Source organism: Euprymna scolopes, chromosome 3 (assembly GCF_053919585.1).
Source record: "Euprymna scolopes isolate OS-2025 chromosome 3, ASM5391958v1, whole genome shotgun sequence".
Lineage (NCBI taxonomy): Eukaryota > Metazoa > Mollusca > Cephalopoda > Sepiida > Sepiolidae > Euprymna > Euprymna scolopes.
In genome coordinates this window covers 126,137,777-126,159,094 of record NC_136484.1, presented here as the reverse complement: position 1 = coordinate 126,159,094, position 21,318 = coordinate 126,137,777, and the positions used below count along the sequence as shown (strand labels likewise).

At 29.8% G+C, this 21,318-nt stretch overlaps 1 protein-coding gene across 3 annotated transcripts in view; it reads right to left on the bottom strand.

Moving 5' to 3' along the window:
- The window catches only part of LOC145258632 (cystinosin-like), a 137,177-nt gene that overhangs the window by 10,988 nt on the left and 104,871 nt on the right, over positions 1-21,318 (bottom strand). For 2 of the 3 annotated variants that reach the window (XM_080116625.1, XM_080116624.1), the window contains exon 9: positions 19,031-19,141. In XM_080116625.1, the coding sequence (XP_079972751.1) occupies positions 19,031-19,141 (111 nt within the window). Of the gene's footprint in view, positions 1-16,991; positions 19,142-21,318 lie in introns of those variants that run through there. The other variant, XM_080116626.1, reaches the window with a different exon arrangement.

Genomic DNA, 21,318 nt, shown 5'->3' with positions numbered 1-21,318 from the left:
TACAATATTGATATACAGATGATAGCTTTCATACACAATTAAAATCAACTTTCTATTTTACTTATAGTTAGGAGATGGGGTGGGTGAATTCATACCTTATCAAATGAACACAATAACCAATTCTACAGTTCATGGTGACATCCATTAAATGAGTTCAACTGTTATTGGTTTCATTGCATTCACTTATGCCCAAATAGCATTAGGTTGTGTGTGTGTGTAAGGGGAAGAGCTATGATCGACCATTTTCTTTATGAGCAAAAATAATGCCATATACAATGAATCATTTACAATAAATAATTTTTTTTTTTTTTTGATGGATAAAAGGTTTTGGCATCAAGTTACAGAATGGTCGATTTGTAATCAGACAGATGAGTCAAATAGACAATCCATATATTTGTCCTCTAATGTTTTCACAACGGTTCATCATTCAATTTGGATTAAAAATACATATATTTGGGAGGTGGTGACAGAAAAAAAAAATTGTGGTTGAAATTACAGAGTAAAATATTTTTTGCAAGAAAGAATAGACAGTCTTGCAAGGAGTTTCGCAAATGCTGGGGTGTAGAGCAAGAACAATCTTGCGATCAAATAAAACAAATACATCATTGACTTCCTAATCCCACACATCGACTTCCTATAACTTCAAACTTCACATGACCATATATATTCTTCATTTTGGATTTGAATGACATTAGGTTCCATTTCTATTTATATGAATAATAAAGATGTTGTTTTGACTCCACAGTAATCACCACTTATCGAGGATACGGGTTAATGCGTATACATTAGTCATTGTGATTATAGCGTAGTAAACATAAAGTAGTGGGAATTTTGTAAATTGGATTACTTAGGGGGGTGGTTCATCAAGAACTTCCACAGGCGTACAGTTCTAAGAAAGAAGCTTTGTTCATGGAATCTGCATTTAGGTTTAGGCACAGATAAAGAGTGTGGGAAATTATTGATAGTGGACGACACTGAGATTATTTATAGCAAAATGAGTATACTGATAATTTTTACCTTATTTTAAATAACTAGAATTATGAGTACTTTTTTTTTTTGATTTGACTATTGCTAACATTGATACTTTACATTTCAACTTGAGATGTATTATTCATTTACAGTGATCTCCACATCTCTATTTCAATATGATTGATGTTAATTATTTATTTATGTACATTCTTTTTTCTTTTATTTTATTACATATCTAAATTCAATAAACTACTGATTTTACAGTTAATAAACATTTATGCAGAGTATGTCACTCATTGCAGCAAAATAAGATATCAGGCGTGTAAAAACAAAAATAAAATTAAAAAAAAAAAAAAAAGGGAAATTTCATATAAGGTTAATTTAAGCTGGAACAAGTGAAACATTTATGGTCCCCCCGTGAGTGCACAGTGAATGAGGTATAAAAAAAAATGACTAAGTTCAGCACTTGCCCCCCTCCCATTTAGCCCCAAAAGTCCCCAGGGGACATCAAATCCGGGTGAAAACGAACAAACGGTGTAGTTTTAGGCCTTAACATATGTAAATTTGAGTTCTGCACCATGCAAAAAAAAGAAACGACTAAGTCCATCATTGCCCCCCCCCCATTTAGCCTCAAAAGTCCCCAAGGCCTTAACATATTTAAATTTGAGTTCTGCACCATGCAAAAATGCTAAATAGACATACACAGAAAGTTTTGGACAAATATGGTAAAATAGTCCCAAAAATGGAGTGTTTTTATTAGCCCTGAAAGAGCCCCTGGAGCACAATCAAGAGTTATCATAAAGTATAGACAAACAAAATTATATAGAAATCAGTTAGTTACAACTTTTCAGAAAGTTTTATAAAAATCCAAGGCATCAAATTTTTTTAATAAGCACAAAAGTGTCAATTTTAGCCATTTTAACTCGAAAGGCAAAGGGGGGGCAACCAGAGTTTTCCAGAAAATCCGTGCTGTTACTTTTTTTTTTACTCATATCATGTTTAATGTTTGTGCAAAATTTCAAAACATTCCAAGGCATAGTTATTGAGAAAAGCGCGGACAGACGAACGGACAAGGATGAATTTACAGGTCCACCCTCCTTTTGTCAGGGGACCAACATGAAATTTTCCATTAGAGGTCAAGTTCTAACATGTACTGGAATTTGCGTCATGAGAGGAAGTATGTGGCAGTGAAGCTAAAGAGTTCCTGACTCTGAGGAATATGATGCAAAAGTGAACAGATGCTGTTTTCAAGGCCTCTACCAACCTTATGGGGAAAGGAAGGGGAAACTGCAGTTCATCTAGATTGTAAATTACTGATAAAGAATTATGTAATTAAAAGTAAACCAATTGCCAAAAATCTCAGTTATTTCTTGTTCTTTTTAATTACTATTATTCCAGCCATAAAGAAGAAAAAAAAAAAATCAACATCTACACAACTGCTGAGACATCACCATCCATTGAGCCAACTAGTAAGTGTCAAACTGCTGTTTCTATCAATATCTCGATCAAACCAGACAACCACCAAACAAAACCAATTCGCCTCATCCCTTGAGGCTAACATTCACAAATATCCGTGGACTTAGAAGTAATCTAGATGATGTATAATCTTAGCTCTTAATAAACTCTCCGGATATCTTAGCATCAAGTGAAACAAACTTACACTCCTCGAACAACTAGACTTTGGAATTCCCATCCTGCTACCTGCTTCCCTGGCTGTACTGATATGCAAAAGTTTAAATGTAATGCAAATCAACATCTTGTTAATCTTTCCTAGGCATGGGTTCTAAATAGTAATCCTTTACATCCAAGCAGTGATATGCCTTGTTAGGGGGTCAACGCGAGTAAGAAAGTGGGGGGGGGGGGAGACAAAACAGGTAATCTGTGGAGATCAAAGAAAATCCTAATGTTTTATTATATTATGTTGAACACAGTTGCATTCAGACTTTCTTTCTTTCTTTTATCCTTTAATGTTATTTTATTATCAATTGTTCCCATATTGAATTCATAAAAATAACTGTCAAAAATCAATAGTTTATCACGTTTCAATAAAAAAGAAATATAAACGTACACAACTAATCATGATCAATTGTATTTAAGTACTATCTGAAGTACCCGGCGTTGCCAGGTTGTATATGATACATTTGAATATTTTGTTCTAAAATAGATTAAACAAAACACTAATTCATAATGGTGAATACGTTTTTTTTTGTTTTGTTTTTTTATGAAAATCATATTCACGGAAATTAACTATTCTACTGTAAGCGAATTGTCGTTTTAAAAATAATGGGCTACAAAACAGAATGTGACCCATTGCTATTCAAGATTTCCTTAAAAGTATGAACTGTATTCGTCTTCAGGCATTCATTCATGCATTACAATGAATTTTGAACTTTGTTACGAAAACTGCAAAATGTGAAGAAAGGAATTTTACTCAAAATCTAATGATTATTTCTAATTTATTAGTGACGAAAAATTCAATTTTTTATGAAATTAAACGTTTATTTTGTGTTATAATTGTCTTAAAATTGTTTAAATGCAGTAAATGTTTCAGGAAAATTTTCTAAAAAAAACAAAACAAAAAAAAAACAAAAAAAAACCCAACAAAACAGAACCACGAACACACATGCAAAAATTTGTAAGGAAATTTTTATTAGAAAAATAAACCTGTATTTTGTGTTGTCATAATGTCCTGTGTAATAAAGCTCTATCAGAAAAATTAAAAGTAATAAAAATGCAATTTTTGTTTGTTATTAATATTTGTTTATCTAATTGATAAATTATATATATATATATATATATATATAAGGTGACCCCAAAAAATGGACCCCAACTCCAATTAGGCCCTGTTTCTTAGTGTTTTGTCCGAATGAAATGAAACTTTGGTCATAACTAGTTTATTATATTCAAAACATCACATCAAAACACTAGGGTCTTTGGCCTTTTTTTCTCCGTTGACTGTAAAATGCTCAGAAAAACAATTGAATGTCCTGTTTTTTTGAGGTCACCCTGTATATATATATATATATATGTTTTCATAAATGTAAAGTCTGAAAAAAAAAAAAAAATAAATAAATGCACGTATTTGGAACATTAGAATTTTTGTTTGCAGTGTACAAATTATGCTGAAAGAATAACATTTAGAAAGCCATTCTTAACATGGGGAGAGCAGCTTTTTAACTGTTCTGCACTTTCACCTAACACTTTAATAAAAAAGATACCATATAAATTTAATTTAACTTCGAAATTCTATCTGAAATGTAACAGTGCGTACACTGCAAAAATGTCAACTATTTTTTTAAATGAATAATTTTTAATCTAATCGGTCACAGAATAATAATGAAAAAGATATATAGGTATGTCTCCGTATATTTGAATTAATGTCTGGAATGATTATTTTTTATAAACATAAAGAAAAATGCACGCATTTGGAAACATTAGAATTTATTATTTGAAAGTAATATTTGTTTGTCTAATCGATAAATGATTAATAAAGATTTATAGGTTTTTCTTTGTATTTACAAATTCAAAACCGTGAGTAAAATTTACGCATTATTTCATTTTTTATTTATTAATCCAAAGACATGAAAAAAATGAGTTGGTGTCATCAGCTAGAATTGAAATCAAAACATCTAGCGTTCCAGCCTTATATTGTTTTCTAAAAAAACTTGAATGAATGAAGCGAATATACGCATGTGCATAAAATGAAAATGTTGGCTGTTGGGAATGGACATTTTGCATGTAAATTTGCTGATGTCTGTGCGTGATATACATGTATGTAAACAAAGATATTACTTGTTATAAACCATCCTTGGTGCATGAATATTATTTCCTGAGAATGCCAGTAGTTTAAGAGTTTACTTGTTAGATATTTACACACACATACATGTACTGTTTCATTTATATAGAGAAGATGAGGAGAAACATAACAGCAAATGAACAATACAGTTGAAGCAAGCTGAAACCTAATACAAATATAAATATCAACAGTTCAAAGAAAAATAATGCAAATTATCATAATAAAAATTTGAAGACAAAAAGCAGTGGAATCCCCCCCCCCCCCAAAAAAAAAAAAAAAAAAATTGGAGTTACAGGAATGGGAAAATTGTCTTCTCAAATAGATATTTTGGGTGTAACAGATTTTATATTTCAAAAACTGCTCATCAAAAATGAAAAAGAGTTTCAAATACTTTGAAAACATTTCATAATATTTTGTTACATAATCAGTCATTTCAAATCAGAAGGCTTTTTCAACATTTATTAAAAAAAAACAAAAAAAATAGAAGTTGTATACAAATTTGTAAGATAATATATAAAATGAGATATTTTGTATATATATATATATTTTGTATATATATATATATATATATATATATATATATAATCTTTTTATAGATGATGAACTTTATTCTAACTGAATTGATTATGTTTTTGTGGAATGTTGAAAATTATATCATATTTGAATTGTGACTATGGTGTTCTATATTACAGGCCAAACTATGAGGTAGTTGTTGGGACTAGAGGCTGATAAGCCTAAAAAAAAAAAAAAAAAAAAAAAAAGTTTGCTACGCTCATTTTACTTGAATTCAAAGAAATATACAATAGCATGACTTGTATGAAAAAGCAAAAAAAAAAAAAAAATAAAAAAAAAGCACAATCCTCGAATTTCTTAGATGAGATTTTATAATTTACAACAAGCTGACACCCTGAACGCCATATTACTATTTTTGCCTTTTTTTTTTTTTTTTTTTAAAAAGATATTTTAAATAACTAAAATTATGGGTTCAAGGGCCCAAATTCTAGTTTATATTCATTTGTTTTTTGATATCAAAATAAATTGTTTCAGATTATTTAAATAATTTCCAATAATGTTATCCCATTTATTTAGCATTTATTGTTGCTTATGATTTAATTCAGGTTTTGAAATCATAAATCTATGACATTGCACCAAATTTATTTTGTTATGGTAATTTAAGCTGTCTGTCAGCAGAAATTCAAACTGAAGACCTTAAATATTTCAGTTTCTGGTCATGGCATCTACTTTACTTGTGTAGAATTTATTATTTACGCTTAATGCAATATTTTCCATTTCTAAAAATAGTTAAGATCTCTGATATTTCGAAACAAGACAAATTCTGCAATTTATTTATTACATTAAAAAAAAATTCTGACAGAATTTCTACTTATATAAATGATAAATATGTTGTTTTGAACTCCACAGTATTGTATTTCAAATGACACTGAGATTATACGCAGATCAATATTATTTATAGTAAGATGAGTTTCCTGATCTTAGTCGTTATACAGGTGTCTTCAAAAGTCTATTATAGTTAATAGGAATTTTCTACCATTTATGTCTTGAAAATTGTAACAACTTTCCATTTTAAGCATTTAACTCTGTACAAACTTGATTTTTAAAAATGCTATATTTAGACTTTATAGTCACAATAATTCTTTAGTGTATAGGGACTTTATAAGGACTGCCATTGCTAATTGTAAAATATAAAAAAATCTGAAGTTAAATACTATTCCTGCTATGGTAAAAATAATGTATGTCCTCAGATACCTAACACATTTGTAACATATATTTGGTAGATGTGTGTGTGTGTGTGTGTGACAGAAATTTGTTTTTTGGTATTTTTCAAATTGGTTTTACATTAAAAAGTATTAAAACATTTTTCCTGAAAATAAAATACATGTAAAAATATTAAATTACACACCAATAAAAAATAAAATAAAATACAAAATAAAGTTGTTTTAGGAAGTTTAAAATTGTTTTCAGACGATAAAGTATAACATTCTCTTTCAAACCTCCCAATCATTTGTTTTAGGAATATTGAAAAGAAAAAATAACACCATAGCAAAATATAAAATAAAAAAAAAAAAAGAAAGAAAAAGAAAAAGAACAAAAAACGGAAAAAAAAGAAAAAAAAGAAAAACAAAAAAAAAAGGAAAAAGAAAAAAGGAAAGGAGAAAAGGTAAAGGAGAAAAAAGGAAAAAAGAAAAAGGAGAAAAAGAAAAAAGGGAGAAAGATTTTGATCTTTTTCCTTTGTTCTTTTCACTTTTTTCATTTTCTTTCACCGTATGGAAAAAGAAAAAGAATCGTGATAATAAAACAGATTTTTTATATTTCTGCAAACTAGAGATTTGCTTGTGTAATATTTTTTATTTTATTAATTTACAATGAATTTGTACAAGCAATAGTAACATATATAAATACACAAATCTTTTAAAAATGAAAACATTAAAAACAGATCCATTTTATTTTCGTGATATTCTTTTATTTATGCGTTTTTTGTTGTAGGATGAAAAAAGAAAAAAAACTGGTGCATGAATCAAAAATATCTTGTAAAAATAAACCATATTGTAATTACATGAAAGCAATTTGTTTGCCTTTCAGATAAAAAAAGATCAGATGAAAATCGTTTTAATTTAGCACAAAAATTATCAAACAATTGGAAATAGTGTTAATATTTATCATGACTTTTTTAGGAATCTCTTATTTTAATCATATCATTGTAACTTTTAATTAAAAAAATTATATATATATATATATATATATATATATATACATGCATGATAAAAATAATGGAAATAGTATTCCGACAAAATAGAAAAATAAAAAGGAACAAACCGTATTATGTGTTCAACGTTTCGTCTTAGGAAGTCTCGAAATAAAGACGGAACGTTGATGAACACATAATACAGTTTGTTCCTTTCTATTTCTCTCTCTCTCTCTCTATATATATATATAGACAGACACACACACATAATTACCTATAATCTCACATAATATATAATGGGGATATATAGATAAATTTCTTTTAAATACTGCATCAGATTGTTTTAAAAATGTGCTTATAAATGAATTCTTTTACCATTATTTCTGAATTCCTTCAGTTTATTTTTAACAGTTTTGTGAAACACGATATAAGAAATGTTATATGTGCTGAGTGCGAAAAATTTGTTTCGGAAGTATTCATTTTCATATTGAAACTGTAGATGCAGGGGGGGGGATGTAAGAAACAAATCCTTAATTTTTTAAAAAAAAATTACTCAATTAGAAAAGAAAAAAAAAATTGAATTATGTGATAAATTTAGCTTTTGATATTTTTCTTGCAAATAAATTTTCAATTTGAGGAAAGATTTGTTAATTTCTCCTCACATTATTTTGAAGGTCTCAATTAAATATCCTCATTTTTCTATCCATTAAACCTGAGTAGGACATTTATATAATATTGGACTTTTTAGCCTGTTAAAAACGGAAAAAGTTAAAAAAAAAACGTAAAAAAAGTTATAAACTGTTGACTTAGAATGAGCACTTTATGCCAAATTGATGGTTAAATTGGTGTTGATTTTTGCATAAATACTTATCCCTATTAATCTCTGAATATACATTGAATGAATATCATACTTAGTCCGATGCACCTTATCATAACAAAAGGTTCATACAAATTTTCAGCCAGATCAACCCGCTAGTTTTAGCCGATTAAAAATGGAAAAAGTTATAGTCTTCTGACTTAGAACTAGCAATTTATGCCAAATTGATGGTTGAATGATCAAATTTGTGCCAATTTTTGCATAAATACTAATCCTTATTAATCCCTAAATATACATCGAATGGATACCATAATATTTAGTTCGCTGCACTTTATCATAACAAAGGTCCATACAAAATTTCAGCCAGATGGCCAAGTAGTTTCTGAGAAAAGGTGGAATGAACAGACATATAACATAGATAACTATAAGAATACTCGTCTCAGAATGGGTAAAATTAATTCCTTGAAAAGAACAGTTTGGCAACAATTTTATGATTAAAATCACGATATGATATTAAACCTAAACATTATGCCTAGAATCCTTATTCCAATTTTCACTGAAATCCATTATATGATTTTGATTCTAAAATTGTCTAAAATTTAAGGCTTAAAGGATCTTCAGAAGACATTGAAATTCAGGTTGGAGTTCAAACTTTGTTTTTTTTTTAAAACTGACTCCAGAGTCGGATTAAAAAAAAAAATCCAACTGCACATTTCTGAAGTTAAATTTCTAGTGTGAAAAATGATTAAAAACCGTTAGTGAGAATTTTTAGAGAAGACAGAGTTAGAATTTTAAAAAATATTTTAAAATTTCAGCAGACTCCCAACCTCCAATTTTTAGACAACATCAACACATTCTAAAAATAATATTAAGTACTTCTATCCCATGGGTGGATAATTTGATCACTAAAATAATCTAAATTAAGTTTAAAAAAGAAATTTTTTTAAAAATACAATTTAAAGAGAATAGACACAAATTTTTCTGATTTTGATACCTCCAAAAGTTCAAATTTTCCCCGAGTCCGAATAATTACCCCAACATTATTATCAATTAATAAGGGATGCTCTCCCACTAATAATAATAAAAAAAGCTGAAATTGAAATGAATCTCCTCCTGTAGGCCCTCCCCATATTCCATATGGAGAGTGCAGCACAAACAACTTGGATGATATGCCATTAAAAACACATTTAACAGAATTTGAAAAATATTCTATTAGTGAAATATCAATCTTGGTAGATAAGTAAAAATTAAAAGAAAGACACCATTTAGAGGAAGGAGACAAGAATTCATTATTTGATGAAACAAACACCATATAACTCCATTACTCTTCTCATGAATAGTTTGAAGCCTTAGCCTTTGTGGCAAAACCTCAGCTTCCAGAGAGAGCTGCCACAAGAGGGAAAAGGAAGGCAAGACAGAAACAGAAAGAGAGAAAAAACAGGAAAACAAAGATAAAGCAGAGGAATAAAAAGAAATAAAATCCAGCTAAAGAGCACAAAAAAAATGAATAAAAAATAAGGAGGTAAAACTATAAAGATTTTGGTAGAAATCAGTTTTTTCTTATTTAATATATATGCATATATATATATATATATATATATATATATATATATATATATATATATATATATACAGCCTTTTGCCAATTGAAAATTTCTTGGGGTGACTAAAGTCGTAAATCACTCACCCGCCAGTCCATAAAATTTCTTTAAATTTAGAAACGAGGGGGGGGGGGGACTCATTTATGACCCTCAAATATACGGTGACTTAGAATGACCTATGTCTCATCATTTGTGAATTCTTTCATCTCTAGTTGTGAAACCTTTGGAATATCGTATTGAAAAAAGAGTGGTCACGCTAAAGGTCAACAAGAGGTCAAATTTACACATTCAGCTTGTAGTCAAAATATTGCCTTCATTTAGCTCTCTGATTTTGAAATTCATTCGGAAAAAAAATTCTTCGACGCTACAACTACATACACTTCATGCTTACAAAAGTAAAGATGAACATTTGAAAGAGGAAAAAAATGCATTGTTCCGTCAAGCATCCGAAGAAATGATTCTTATTTCTATGGAACAATAATATGAATGATGCTATATAAAGAAACTGGTGTTGTATTTTAACAGTTTGTTGAATATTTACTGAAATGTTTGTAGCAATAAAATAGTTGATTTACAAGAGTTTACAAATATTTTTCTTGTTAGATTATACACACAGTAATTTCTTGACTTGTTGTAAAATTATTTACCATTATTGACTAAAACAAAGACAAAGTCGGACAAATAAAAATATTTTAGGGCGAGTAAATTTTCCCTCACACTCGACCGGCGGTCGAGTGATTTTTTTTTCAAATCTCAAAGGCTGTATATATATATATATATATATATATATATATATATACTAGCTGTACCCTGCCACACGTTGCTGTGGCTTAATTTCGTGTAATGGAAAATTCTAATAAAAAGAGAAAATGCATGTTTCTTATATTCTTAGTACAGCAATCCACTCCAAAAAGTAAAAAAAATAAAAGGCGAAAATGGAAAAAAATATGGTACTCTTGCAGAATTGGATCCGGATCCTCGGGAGTTACCATGAATCATGGCTTGGGCTCGACCAACATTCAGTGGATTAGGCCGAAAGTTGCTAAACCATTGAAACGCTAAATAGTTTTCTTTTTTATTGTATTAAAAAATGTGAGTTTTTAATTAATATTTGGGTAAGGGGGGGTGTTACTATACACAGATTCGAAAAAGTTGTTCAAAAACGAATAAATGAAAGCAAAGGTAAGGTAAATTACGTTTCTATCTAACTGGATAATTTTTAGTGTTTTTATTTAATGTAAAATGTTTAATCGGCTCAAAAACGCAGTGTTTATCTATGTATTTGAAAAAGACGAATGGTCGCGGACTCTGTTGAATACGTTAAGTTTGGGAAAATCAGTTAAAAACTATACAAAACAATGCCAGACACCTACTGATTATATGTTATTGTGACATAGGCTGACATATTCAGTGGGTTTCTGATAGTATTTTGTTTAGTTTTAAATCATTTTCTCAAACTTAACATCATCAACAGTGTCCATCACCGTTTGTATTTTTCAAATTTCCAAGTTTAATTAAAGTTTTATGATATGTTTTTTTTTATTCAATTGTAAGGTTTAAGTACAGAATAGATACAAAACACCCTCCCCATGTTAAGAATGGCTTTTTAAATAATAACGTTATTATTTCAGCACGGATCACTCTCTACATGAGTACCTAATATTTTTTTCAGCCATTCTTACCATAGAGAGGGGATGGTGTTTTGTAATTATTCTGTGCTTTTTTAACTAACAATTTATTATTAAAAAAAGATATTGTGAAATTATAAAAAAATAAAAAGATATTGTGAAAGTTGAATTTAACTTGAAAAAAAAAAAAAACAAAAAAAACAATGTGAACGGCGCGTTCAACATTGTAGCCAGACCTTATTTGGCAATAAGGTCATGTGAGTCGATTAATGGGTGCTAATGAACTTACTGATCCGCGCTATTTTTTTAAATCGTATTTCCAAGCTTAATTAAAGGTTTATGTTTTTTTTGGTATTTTTTTTAGATTAGGTCCACCTCCACAACTTTCTTTTAAATGACAACTTTTAAAGGTTTCCGACTATGCTGAATACAAAAATCGCATGGAAATTTTGCAGAAATAAGTAGTTATCGAGATATAGATAGTTGTTTTATGCATTGTATTCTTTGGCGGCCATCTTTGTTACACGCGTAGATTTGTTTATGACGCGCGCAAGCGTGTAAAAAAGACGGCTGCCAGAGATTACAATGCATTATAAAAATTTTTAATATCTCGATAACTACTTATTTCTGCAAAATTTCAATGCGATTTCCGTATTTAGCATAGTCGAAAACCTACAAAAGTTGTCATTTAAAAGAAAATTGTGGAGGTGGACCTAATCTAAAAATTTACCGTTTATTTCATTCAATTGTAAGGTTAAAGTACAGAATAGGTACAAAACACCCTCTTCTCCCAATGTTAAGAATGGCTTTTTAAATAATCACGTTATTATTTCAGCACGGATCAATAAGTGCACGAGTACCCAATTTCTTTAAAAGAATTCATATTTTCTTATATAAAAACAATTTCTGTAAAAAAAAGAAAAAAGAAAAAACGTGCACTTTCAGTCTTTGTTAAAAAAGGTTTTCTTGAAAAAAAAAAAAAAAATACGGTAAAAAAAAGCAAAGAACAAAACGTTAATCGGTATTCATGCAGAGAGTGATCCGTGTTGAAATAATAACGTTATTATTTAAAAAGCCATTCTTAACATGGGGAGGGGTTTGTACCTATTCTGTACTTTAACCTTACAATTGAATAAAAGCATATCATAAAACTTTAATTAAACATGGAAATGCGATTTAAAAAATAGTGCGGATCACTCTCTGCATTAGCACCGAAAGTACAGAATAGTTAGAAAACATCCCCCCCCCATGTTAAAAATGGCTTTCTAAATAATGTTAATGATTCAGTACTGTTCCTTGTCTGCTTAAGTTTAACTTTTGTTTATTAAATTGTTAGGTGAAAGTCCAGAATAGTTACAAAACACCCCTATCCCCATGTTAAGAATGGCTTTCTAAATAATGTCATTATTTCAGCGGGGTAGCTTCTCTGCATAAGTACCATGTTTTGTTTTTAAATTGTCAAGTGAAAGGACAGAATAGTTACAAAATACCATCCCCATGTTAAGAATGTCTTTCTAAATAACATTATTTCAGCACGGTATTTTCTATGCATACGTACTATCTATTTTTGTTTATTAAATTGTTAGGTGAAGGTATAGAATAGATGCAAAACTTCCTCCCAATGTTAAGAATAGCTTTCTAAATAACGGTATTATTTCAGCACGGTACCTTCTCTGCATAAGTACTATCTTTTGTTGGTTATCCTGACGCTGTGCACTTCTTTATTTACATTGGAAGTGACGTCACACAAATCTTATAATACGGATGGCTACAATTGTAAAAATAATTTGTTTTATTTTTCTTTCATTTTGAGCTCCTTTTTTCTCCCGTTTGTTTTTGTTTTCTACAATTAATAAACCAGTTTACAAGTAAAAAATAATTTGTTTTAGCGAATTTAATTTTTTTTTCTCTCTCATTTGTTATATTGGTATTTGAGCGGAGAATCTAACATTTCTTTTCATACTGAGAATTAGTTTTAGTTTTTAATTACTAACACAGCGGAGAATTTAACTCCCCCCCCCTCTTTCTTATTTTGAGCGGAGAATTTATTTTATTTTCATTTTGAGCTCTTTTTCCGATCCGACGTTACCTTTTATAGGTACTCGTGGCCACAAAGTGGGTGATCATTTTACGTTAAATTATTACAGAAAAGTGATCCCCCACTTTTTAAAACTAACATTTCTTCATATCTTGGAAACTACTCGTTTGCCGTGATTTTAAACGTTATTTTCGTTTTCAGCGACCCCGAAAACCTTTAAGAGTGGTAATTTTAAAGGAATTTTCGAGGGTGGAGTAATTCTTCATATTTACCTTTTTTTTTAATTGAATTGTTAGGTGAAAGTACAGAATAGTTACAATACACCCTCTTTTGCCCATGTTAAATAATAGGTTTCTAAATAATAGAGTTAAAAAATAGCTTGGGTCGTAACGTGCAGGAGTACCAATAAAAGGTAACGTCGGATCGGAAAAAGAGCTCAAAATGAAAAGAAAATAAATTCTCTGTTCAAAATAAGAAATGGGGGGGGGGCTTAAATTCTCCGCTGTGTTAGTAATTGAAAACTAAAACAAATTCTCAAAATGAAAAGAAATGTTAGATTCTCCGCTCAAATACCAATATAACAAATGGGAGAGAAAAATAAAACAAATTATTTTTACAATTGTAGCGATCCGTATTATAAGATACGTGTGCGTCACTTCCAATGTAAATAAAGTATTGCACAGCGTCAGGATAACCCTTTTGTTTATTAAATTGTTAGGTGAAAATATAAAATAGTTACAGAACACTCTCCCTTTCCCATGTTAAGAATGGCTTTCTTAATAGCGTTATTTCAGCACAGTACCTTCTCTGCATAAGTACCATATTTTGTTTATTAAATTGTTAGGTGAAAGTATAGAATAGTAACAAAACGTCTTCCCCATGTTAAAAATGGCTTTCTAAATAACGTTATTATTCTATTATATTATTATGGTACTTTCTCTGCATAAGTACCATGTTTTGTTTATTAAATTGTTAGGTGAAAGTACAGTACTCATGCAGAGAGTGATCCGTGTTGAAATAACATTATTATTTAAAAAGCCATTCTTAACATGGGGAGGGGAGGGTGTTTTGTACCTAATCTGTATTTTAACCTTACAATTGAATAAAAAAACATAATAAAACTTTAATTAAACCTGGAAATACGATTTAAAAAATAGCGCGGACCACTCTTTGCATTAGCACTACCAACCTATCTTATATCGAAAAACAAAAGAAAAAAACAAAAGAAAACTCAAAAAGCAAGCGACAAACTTTTTTTTTGCCTTATATAATAAAGAAAAAATGTTTAAATTAAAAAATTTGGAAGATAAACAAATGAATTATGTTTTTTTTTTTTTTTTACTTATCGAGTAAACAGAAAATGAAATCTACTTCCTCTCGTCAATTCGTGGCTGTGAAATGAATCGAACCGGAAGTTCAGTTTTATCAACAGAACAGTTTTGCACTAACGGTTACGAAAATATATTTATTTTATTTAATATTTTAATAATTCGCGAGGAAAATTTATTTTAATAACATAAAAACATCCCTCGACTCTAAAGATGGGTTGTCTGAAAATTTCAAATAAATTGGTAATGTAGAAATATGGTTTTATTCACTTGTAACGAACCAAATTTACATTTTTATATATATAGATAAAGCAAATTTTGACCAACAAGCGGTAAATTCGGATATGGGAAGTGCTGTAGAGATTTAAGCTAAAGTATGTTTGTTTTTTTCTGGAGCAAAAATATAAAATAATAAAAGCAGAATTAAAAAAAAAGGAATAAATTACATTCCTAATTAATGGCAACATTTATCAAAAAAAGTTTGAAAATAAAATTGAAACATGTTTAGTCGTTTTTTTGTAAATGTACTGAGAAATGGATTTCTACTTGTATTTCAACCATTCTTTACTGAAAAAGATTTTCTGCCAAATATTGAACAGTAAAATTTCCTTGCACTATAACTGCTATATTTATAATTAGGGAGGTGAGCAGCCAAGGCAAGGTCTCCAACTGCCCCCCCCCTGTTTGTATGTGTGGGCAGGGCAGCTACATTAAACAATTCTAATGAGTTTCAACTAAGTCAAAATTAAGAGCAAGACAGTGCATATGTGGGGGAAAAAAGGAGATAATTTGCTTGAAATTTTAACCTTCACAGCAAAATTATTATTTTCATTTTCAAAGAGAATTGTCATAAGAAGCAAAGGAAGGCAAAAACAAGATGGGGGGGGCGGGAGCGAAACAGAAAATAGAAATATAAAGAGAGAGAGAGAGAGAGAGAGAGAGAGAGAGGAAAAAAAGAGAAAGAAAAATAAAATCCAACCAAATAACGATGAAAAAAATAAAAATAAAAAAAAAGTGGATTTTAATCAAAAACATAAATCAGTAAAATCAAAGTTACTAAGTAAAAAATCTGCTTTTTCAGGGTAAAAAGAAAAGTGGAATTCCACAAAAAAAGCAAAGACCTTACATCTGTTATAATTAAATTATACAGTCTCATATCTTATCATGATTTAATGTGTAGGTTTTAAAATGGACTAAAAAGAAAATCATTCAGTATCAGCCTTTGGTTATTATCTGAGAATTTTTATAGATCTGTACTGCATTGACAAACTAAAATTACCATTAAAATATATCTCAAATGTTTATAAGAAAAAAAAAAATTCATTAAAAATGTCACAATTTCATTTTGATTGTTTTTTTATTTGAAAAAATACATTTTTTTAGATAGGAATTTGATCACATAATTTAAAACATTTGAAAATATTAGAAAACTGAAAAATGTTACGAAATATTTTATTAAAATGATTAAAATATTTTTTTTTTAAAAAACTTTCAGTGTAATACACCTTTTTCAAAGCAAATTGCTTTTTTTTAAAAAAACATTTTTTGTTCATATTTCTGGTGATATTAACCCTGAGTGGGTCAACCCAGCACAGGGACAGAAAAAAAAAAAAAAAGGATACGTCCAGTGTTGTAAGTCTAAAATCGATGTGTATGTATGTAGTTTGGCACAAATTTTAAACAAGAGTTTGGTCACATCTTTGAAAACATTTTTGTAAGGTTCAAAATTAAAAAAAAAAAAAAATTATTGTAATCACTTACTAAAAAATATTTCATAACATTTTTTAGTTTTCTAATATTTTCAAATTAATTTACCTTTTATTTATAAACCAATTTAAAATAAATAAATAAAAGATTTTATGAAAAGACAAAATGACATGACACCGGTATCCCAATCATAACAATTTCACACTTTTGGAGATAATACATTTTTAAAATTTTTTTAGAATTTATCTTAAACTTTGAAACAATTTTTTTTTTTATGAACCCATTAATAAATAAGGTTTTGATAGAAGACAAAAATATATCTCCATTATACTGGTATCAAAACTGTGACAAGTCCAGAATTTTGGTGATAAAGATAGAAGATAATTATTATTTTTTTTTTTCGTTTTTTTTTTTTTGATTTTAGAATTTATTTCCATCAATAAATATGATATAAAAATAAAATATCTTCAAATTTTAAGTTTGAATTTAAACTGATGTAATCCTCAATTCAGATGAGATTCAGTAATTCCTATGCACAATCTGTGAAAAGAGTTGCTTCAAGAAAAGCGTTCAACATTTGAAACATTTTGATTATTCTAGAATGAACTTGCCTGAATTTTGTTTATTCTAGAATGAATCCGTTTGAATTTGGTTTAACTTTAGATTTTACTGATATTGCAAACAAATATATGCATGGTATCATGATCCATAAGGCATTATAAGTATGCTTTTAAAGTCTTTTTTATAATGATACACAATGATATAATTGCAATAACATACAGATACATAAGAGTATAACAATTTATATTTTATAAGAAAAGAAAAATGTTAAATTAGTTTTATAAATAAATTTACAATGTTAAATGAAATAATTTTTAATTAAAAAGCACAAAAACTTTTTTTGTTTTGTTTAAATAAAGGAAATATGTTATCAGCATTTTTATGCATAGAATTGCTTAGGCTGGAATATTTCATCTTTTTTTGAGCAAGGATTTTAATTTCATGTGTCAGGTCAGACATTATATTTTATTAATATCTATAAAATACACATTAAGTATTATTAATATCTATAAAATACACATTAAGTATTATTAATATCTATAAAATACACATTAAGTATTATTAATATATATAAAATACACATTAAGTATTATTAATATATATAAAATACACATTAAGTATTATTAATATATATAAAATACACATTAAGTATTATTAATATATATAAAATACACATTAAGCATTATTAATATATATAAAATACACATTAAGTACGCTTGAAAGCCAAATCACAACATAATATTAGGAGAATAAACAAATATTTTGTTTGAAATTTATAACAAATATATTTCGGAGCTATACTCCATCCTCAACCTATTGTTTATTTCTTTTTTTTCTTTTCTTCTTTCTTGCCATGTTGTAAAGTTGGAGAACGAGAAGTCTGTTTGTAAAGAGCCGCACGTTGTATCTCAGCGGTTGTATTTTGAAATATTGGAACAGTGCGTAGGCAACGCGAGAATAACGTCGCGGGTGTGAGTTCCATAGAGAAACGTTCTTTCAAGCGCACTTGATGCATATTTTATTTTATTCAAATTAAATCAACGTTTCTATATGGAACTCACACCCTTGATGATATATATGTATATATATATATATATGTTAAAATTTAAAACCTAAAAATTGAAACTCCTCCTCGCCCGCTTCCTTTTTTTCTTTACCATCCTCTCTCCACCTCCCCATATCCATATATCTCCACCCACGCCTACCTGAATCTGCTACCCCCCCCCACACACACAATACAATCTAATGTATCTTAACCTTCAAAACTGAAATATCGTCAATACGCGTCTCTCTCCGCCCTTGTTATCTCCTACCTCAACCCCCGCTTTTTTTTTTCCATATTTCTTCTAAAACACTTCTTCCTAATACTAACAACCACTTCTGTAAGGTCTGACGAGGCTGTTGGATCGTAAACATGGTCCAACATCTGAAACATATGTAACCAAACAGATAAAACGGTAATAAAAAAATAACATATATATATACATATATTCTGCAATTATACAGCATGATATCTACACACAAGTGTCAGTATAAAGGTTTTTTTTTTGATTTTCCATTTATAAAAAAATATCAATATAAGTGTAGCACCAAATTTTTAGAATTCATTTTGCATTTGAATTTGTCTCTACAAAAAAAAATTCCAAAAAATAAATGATATCTAGGAGAATTTAGTATACAAAAGAAAAAAAAATCTTAAGTTGGCAATTTACAAGGATGAGGAGAATTAAATTTGTCAATTACATTTAAAAAAAATTTCTTTTCATTATTAAAAAAAAAAACAAAAAAAAAAAACATTTTTTATGGTTGATATTTTTCATTGTGACAATGAAAAATATCAACCATAAACAATTTCATTATTGCCAGGTATTAAATTGTAACTTGCCTCACGATAGAGAACGTAATGTTGCAACATGAATATGAGATCAAAGAAAATTGAAAGAACTCCCAAACCAAACTTGGTTGGATCCCCAAAAATAGAATTCCAGTCATCTGTTTAAAAAAAAAAAAAAATAAAGATAAAAATATAAACATTTTTTATTTAAATAAATATGAAAATTCAGGGCAAAATCTTTACATGAATATTCAATTACTAGCATCACATGACAGCTCTGTGAAAAATACATGGCTCTGTTCCTACCAACTTATCTTTCTTCTTACCATAATAATTGTCAGCTAAATTGTTATTTTCATGGCAAGTGCTCAGCTGAGCTTCAATCTATGGTCCCTCCTCACCAAACTTTCATGAAAAACACTCGTCTAGCCAAAACCACTATCAAGAATTTCCCACACTCTTTATCTGTGCCTAAACCTTAATGTAGATTCCATGGACAAAGCTTCTCTCTTAGAACTGCACACCTGTGGAACTCTCTTATGATTGCCTGCTTTCCAGCTGACTACAATTGTTAGAGAATGGATAGAGAAATAGAGGGAAATGTGTAAATCATATTGTAGACACGTTTACAAGAAGTGAGGGTCAGCTGATCGGATGCGTATGAGTCACGTGATCAGGTTAGCTGAATCGAGGAGATTGGTTTTAGACATAGAAGATGACGGACGGCTTAACAGTCGTTCCCTCCCCTTCATAATCACATTGACTAATTAACCCTTATCCTCGAGTGGCCTCCGGGCCTTGATAAGTGGTGATTCCTGGGTAAAAAAAAGAAAAAAGACTTTCAATAAAACAAATATCTTGATTATTGTTCATGGAATCTGTGTTTACATTTTGGCACAGATAGAGGGTGGGGGAAATCATATATAGTGGCTTTAGCTAGTCAAGTGTTTTTTGTGATTGGAGTTCAGACGAACACCTACCATGAAAATCGCACGAGAGCAGAGCAGAGGCAGGCTCGTGACACTTCTTCTGTGGGAAAGAGGTTGCAAGGAAGAGAAAAGAGCATTGCCTACTAGGCTTCAAAGCTGGTTTTGAACTCTATGAAGGCAGGATAGGGTGGCTGAGCAGCTCCTGCTCAGATGTGGCAACAGTACTTCATTGTAGGGTGCACCTGGCTGCTATACAGATAGAGGATTGCATCGGCAGTGAGATACTTACTGGAGCGGTAGAGTGATCCAACAATCTTTCTAGCGATCTTGGCAACCGATTTGATGTATGTGTTCCATTTCAGATCAGGAGTGAAGGTCAGTCCCAGAAGCTTGTCAAGATATGGGACTTCCCCAAGATTAGAACCATTCATTTCAATTGGGTCGTGGTGGGAATCAGAGCGATTATGATGAAAGGTGAGAAGCTTGGTTTTCGATGCATTAAAATAAACCAACCACCTTTTTCCCCATTGTATCATGTTCCCAAGATCAAAAGAGACGGAATCAGCAAGATCTTTTTCATTGCTGGCTTTTGAAGTATCGCCATAGATTGTCGTGTCATCTGCATAAATGTCTACAGATGACCTAAGAATGTGATTTGAGAAATCATTGATGAAGATCAGGAACAGGATTAGACCCAGGATTGATAGGGCACCAGCGTTAATACAGTGACCTTCTAATTTCTGCTCATCAACGACTACTCTTCCCTGCAACAAGCCTATCAGAGAGAAATGATTTTATAACTGAGAGGGCATTCCCAGCTATTCCATAGTTGGTGATCTTGTGAAGTAGACCATTATGTCACATTATTTGATATGTCAAGAACTATTGTTCTAGAGACAAAGCCTCCATTCAACGATTTACTAATCCTGTGTGATATAAGTTAGTACATCAGCTGTAGATCTCACAGAATGGAAACGATACTGCATGTCACTGAGCAGGTTATTTTTGCCACGGTGGTTGACCACTTCTGTTTATCAGTCTCCAGAAACTTACTCATAACACACAGGAGACTGATTGGTCTGTACTGAGAGGGAGATGATTGATCACTGGAATTTTTAAATACAGTGCAGACTGATGAAGTTGTCCAAGGTGTTGGGAAGCATTTCTTTAATTTTTAACGTTTAAACAGCTTTGTAAGTATGGGAGCTAGTTCCGGTTGAAGCTTTTTGAGCACTATGACTGGAACGTTGACCCCTGCCTCCCTTCACCCATTCTCCAAAATCTGAGGGTTTTTTTTTAGCAATATCTAAAACTACACATATTTTTCCCAGAATTCCAACAAAAGTTCTGTTTAATGATTATTTATATTATTTAAGGAATAAAAGAAAAATTGCAATCATGTTTTA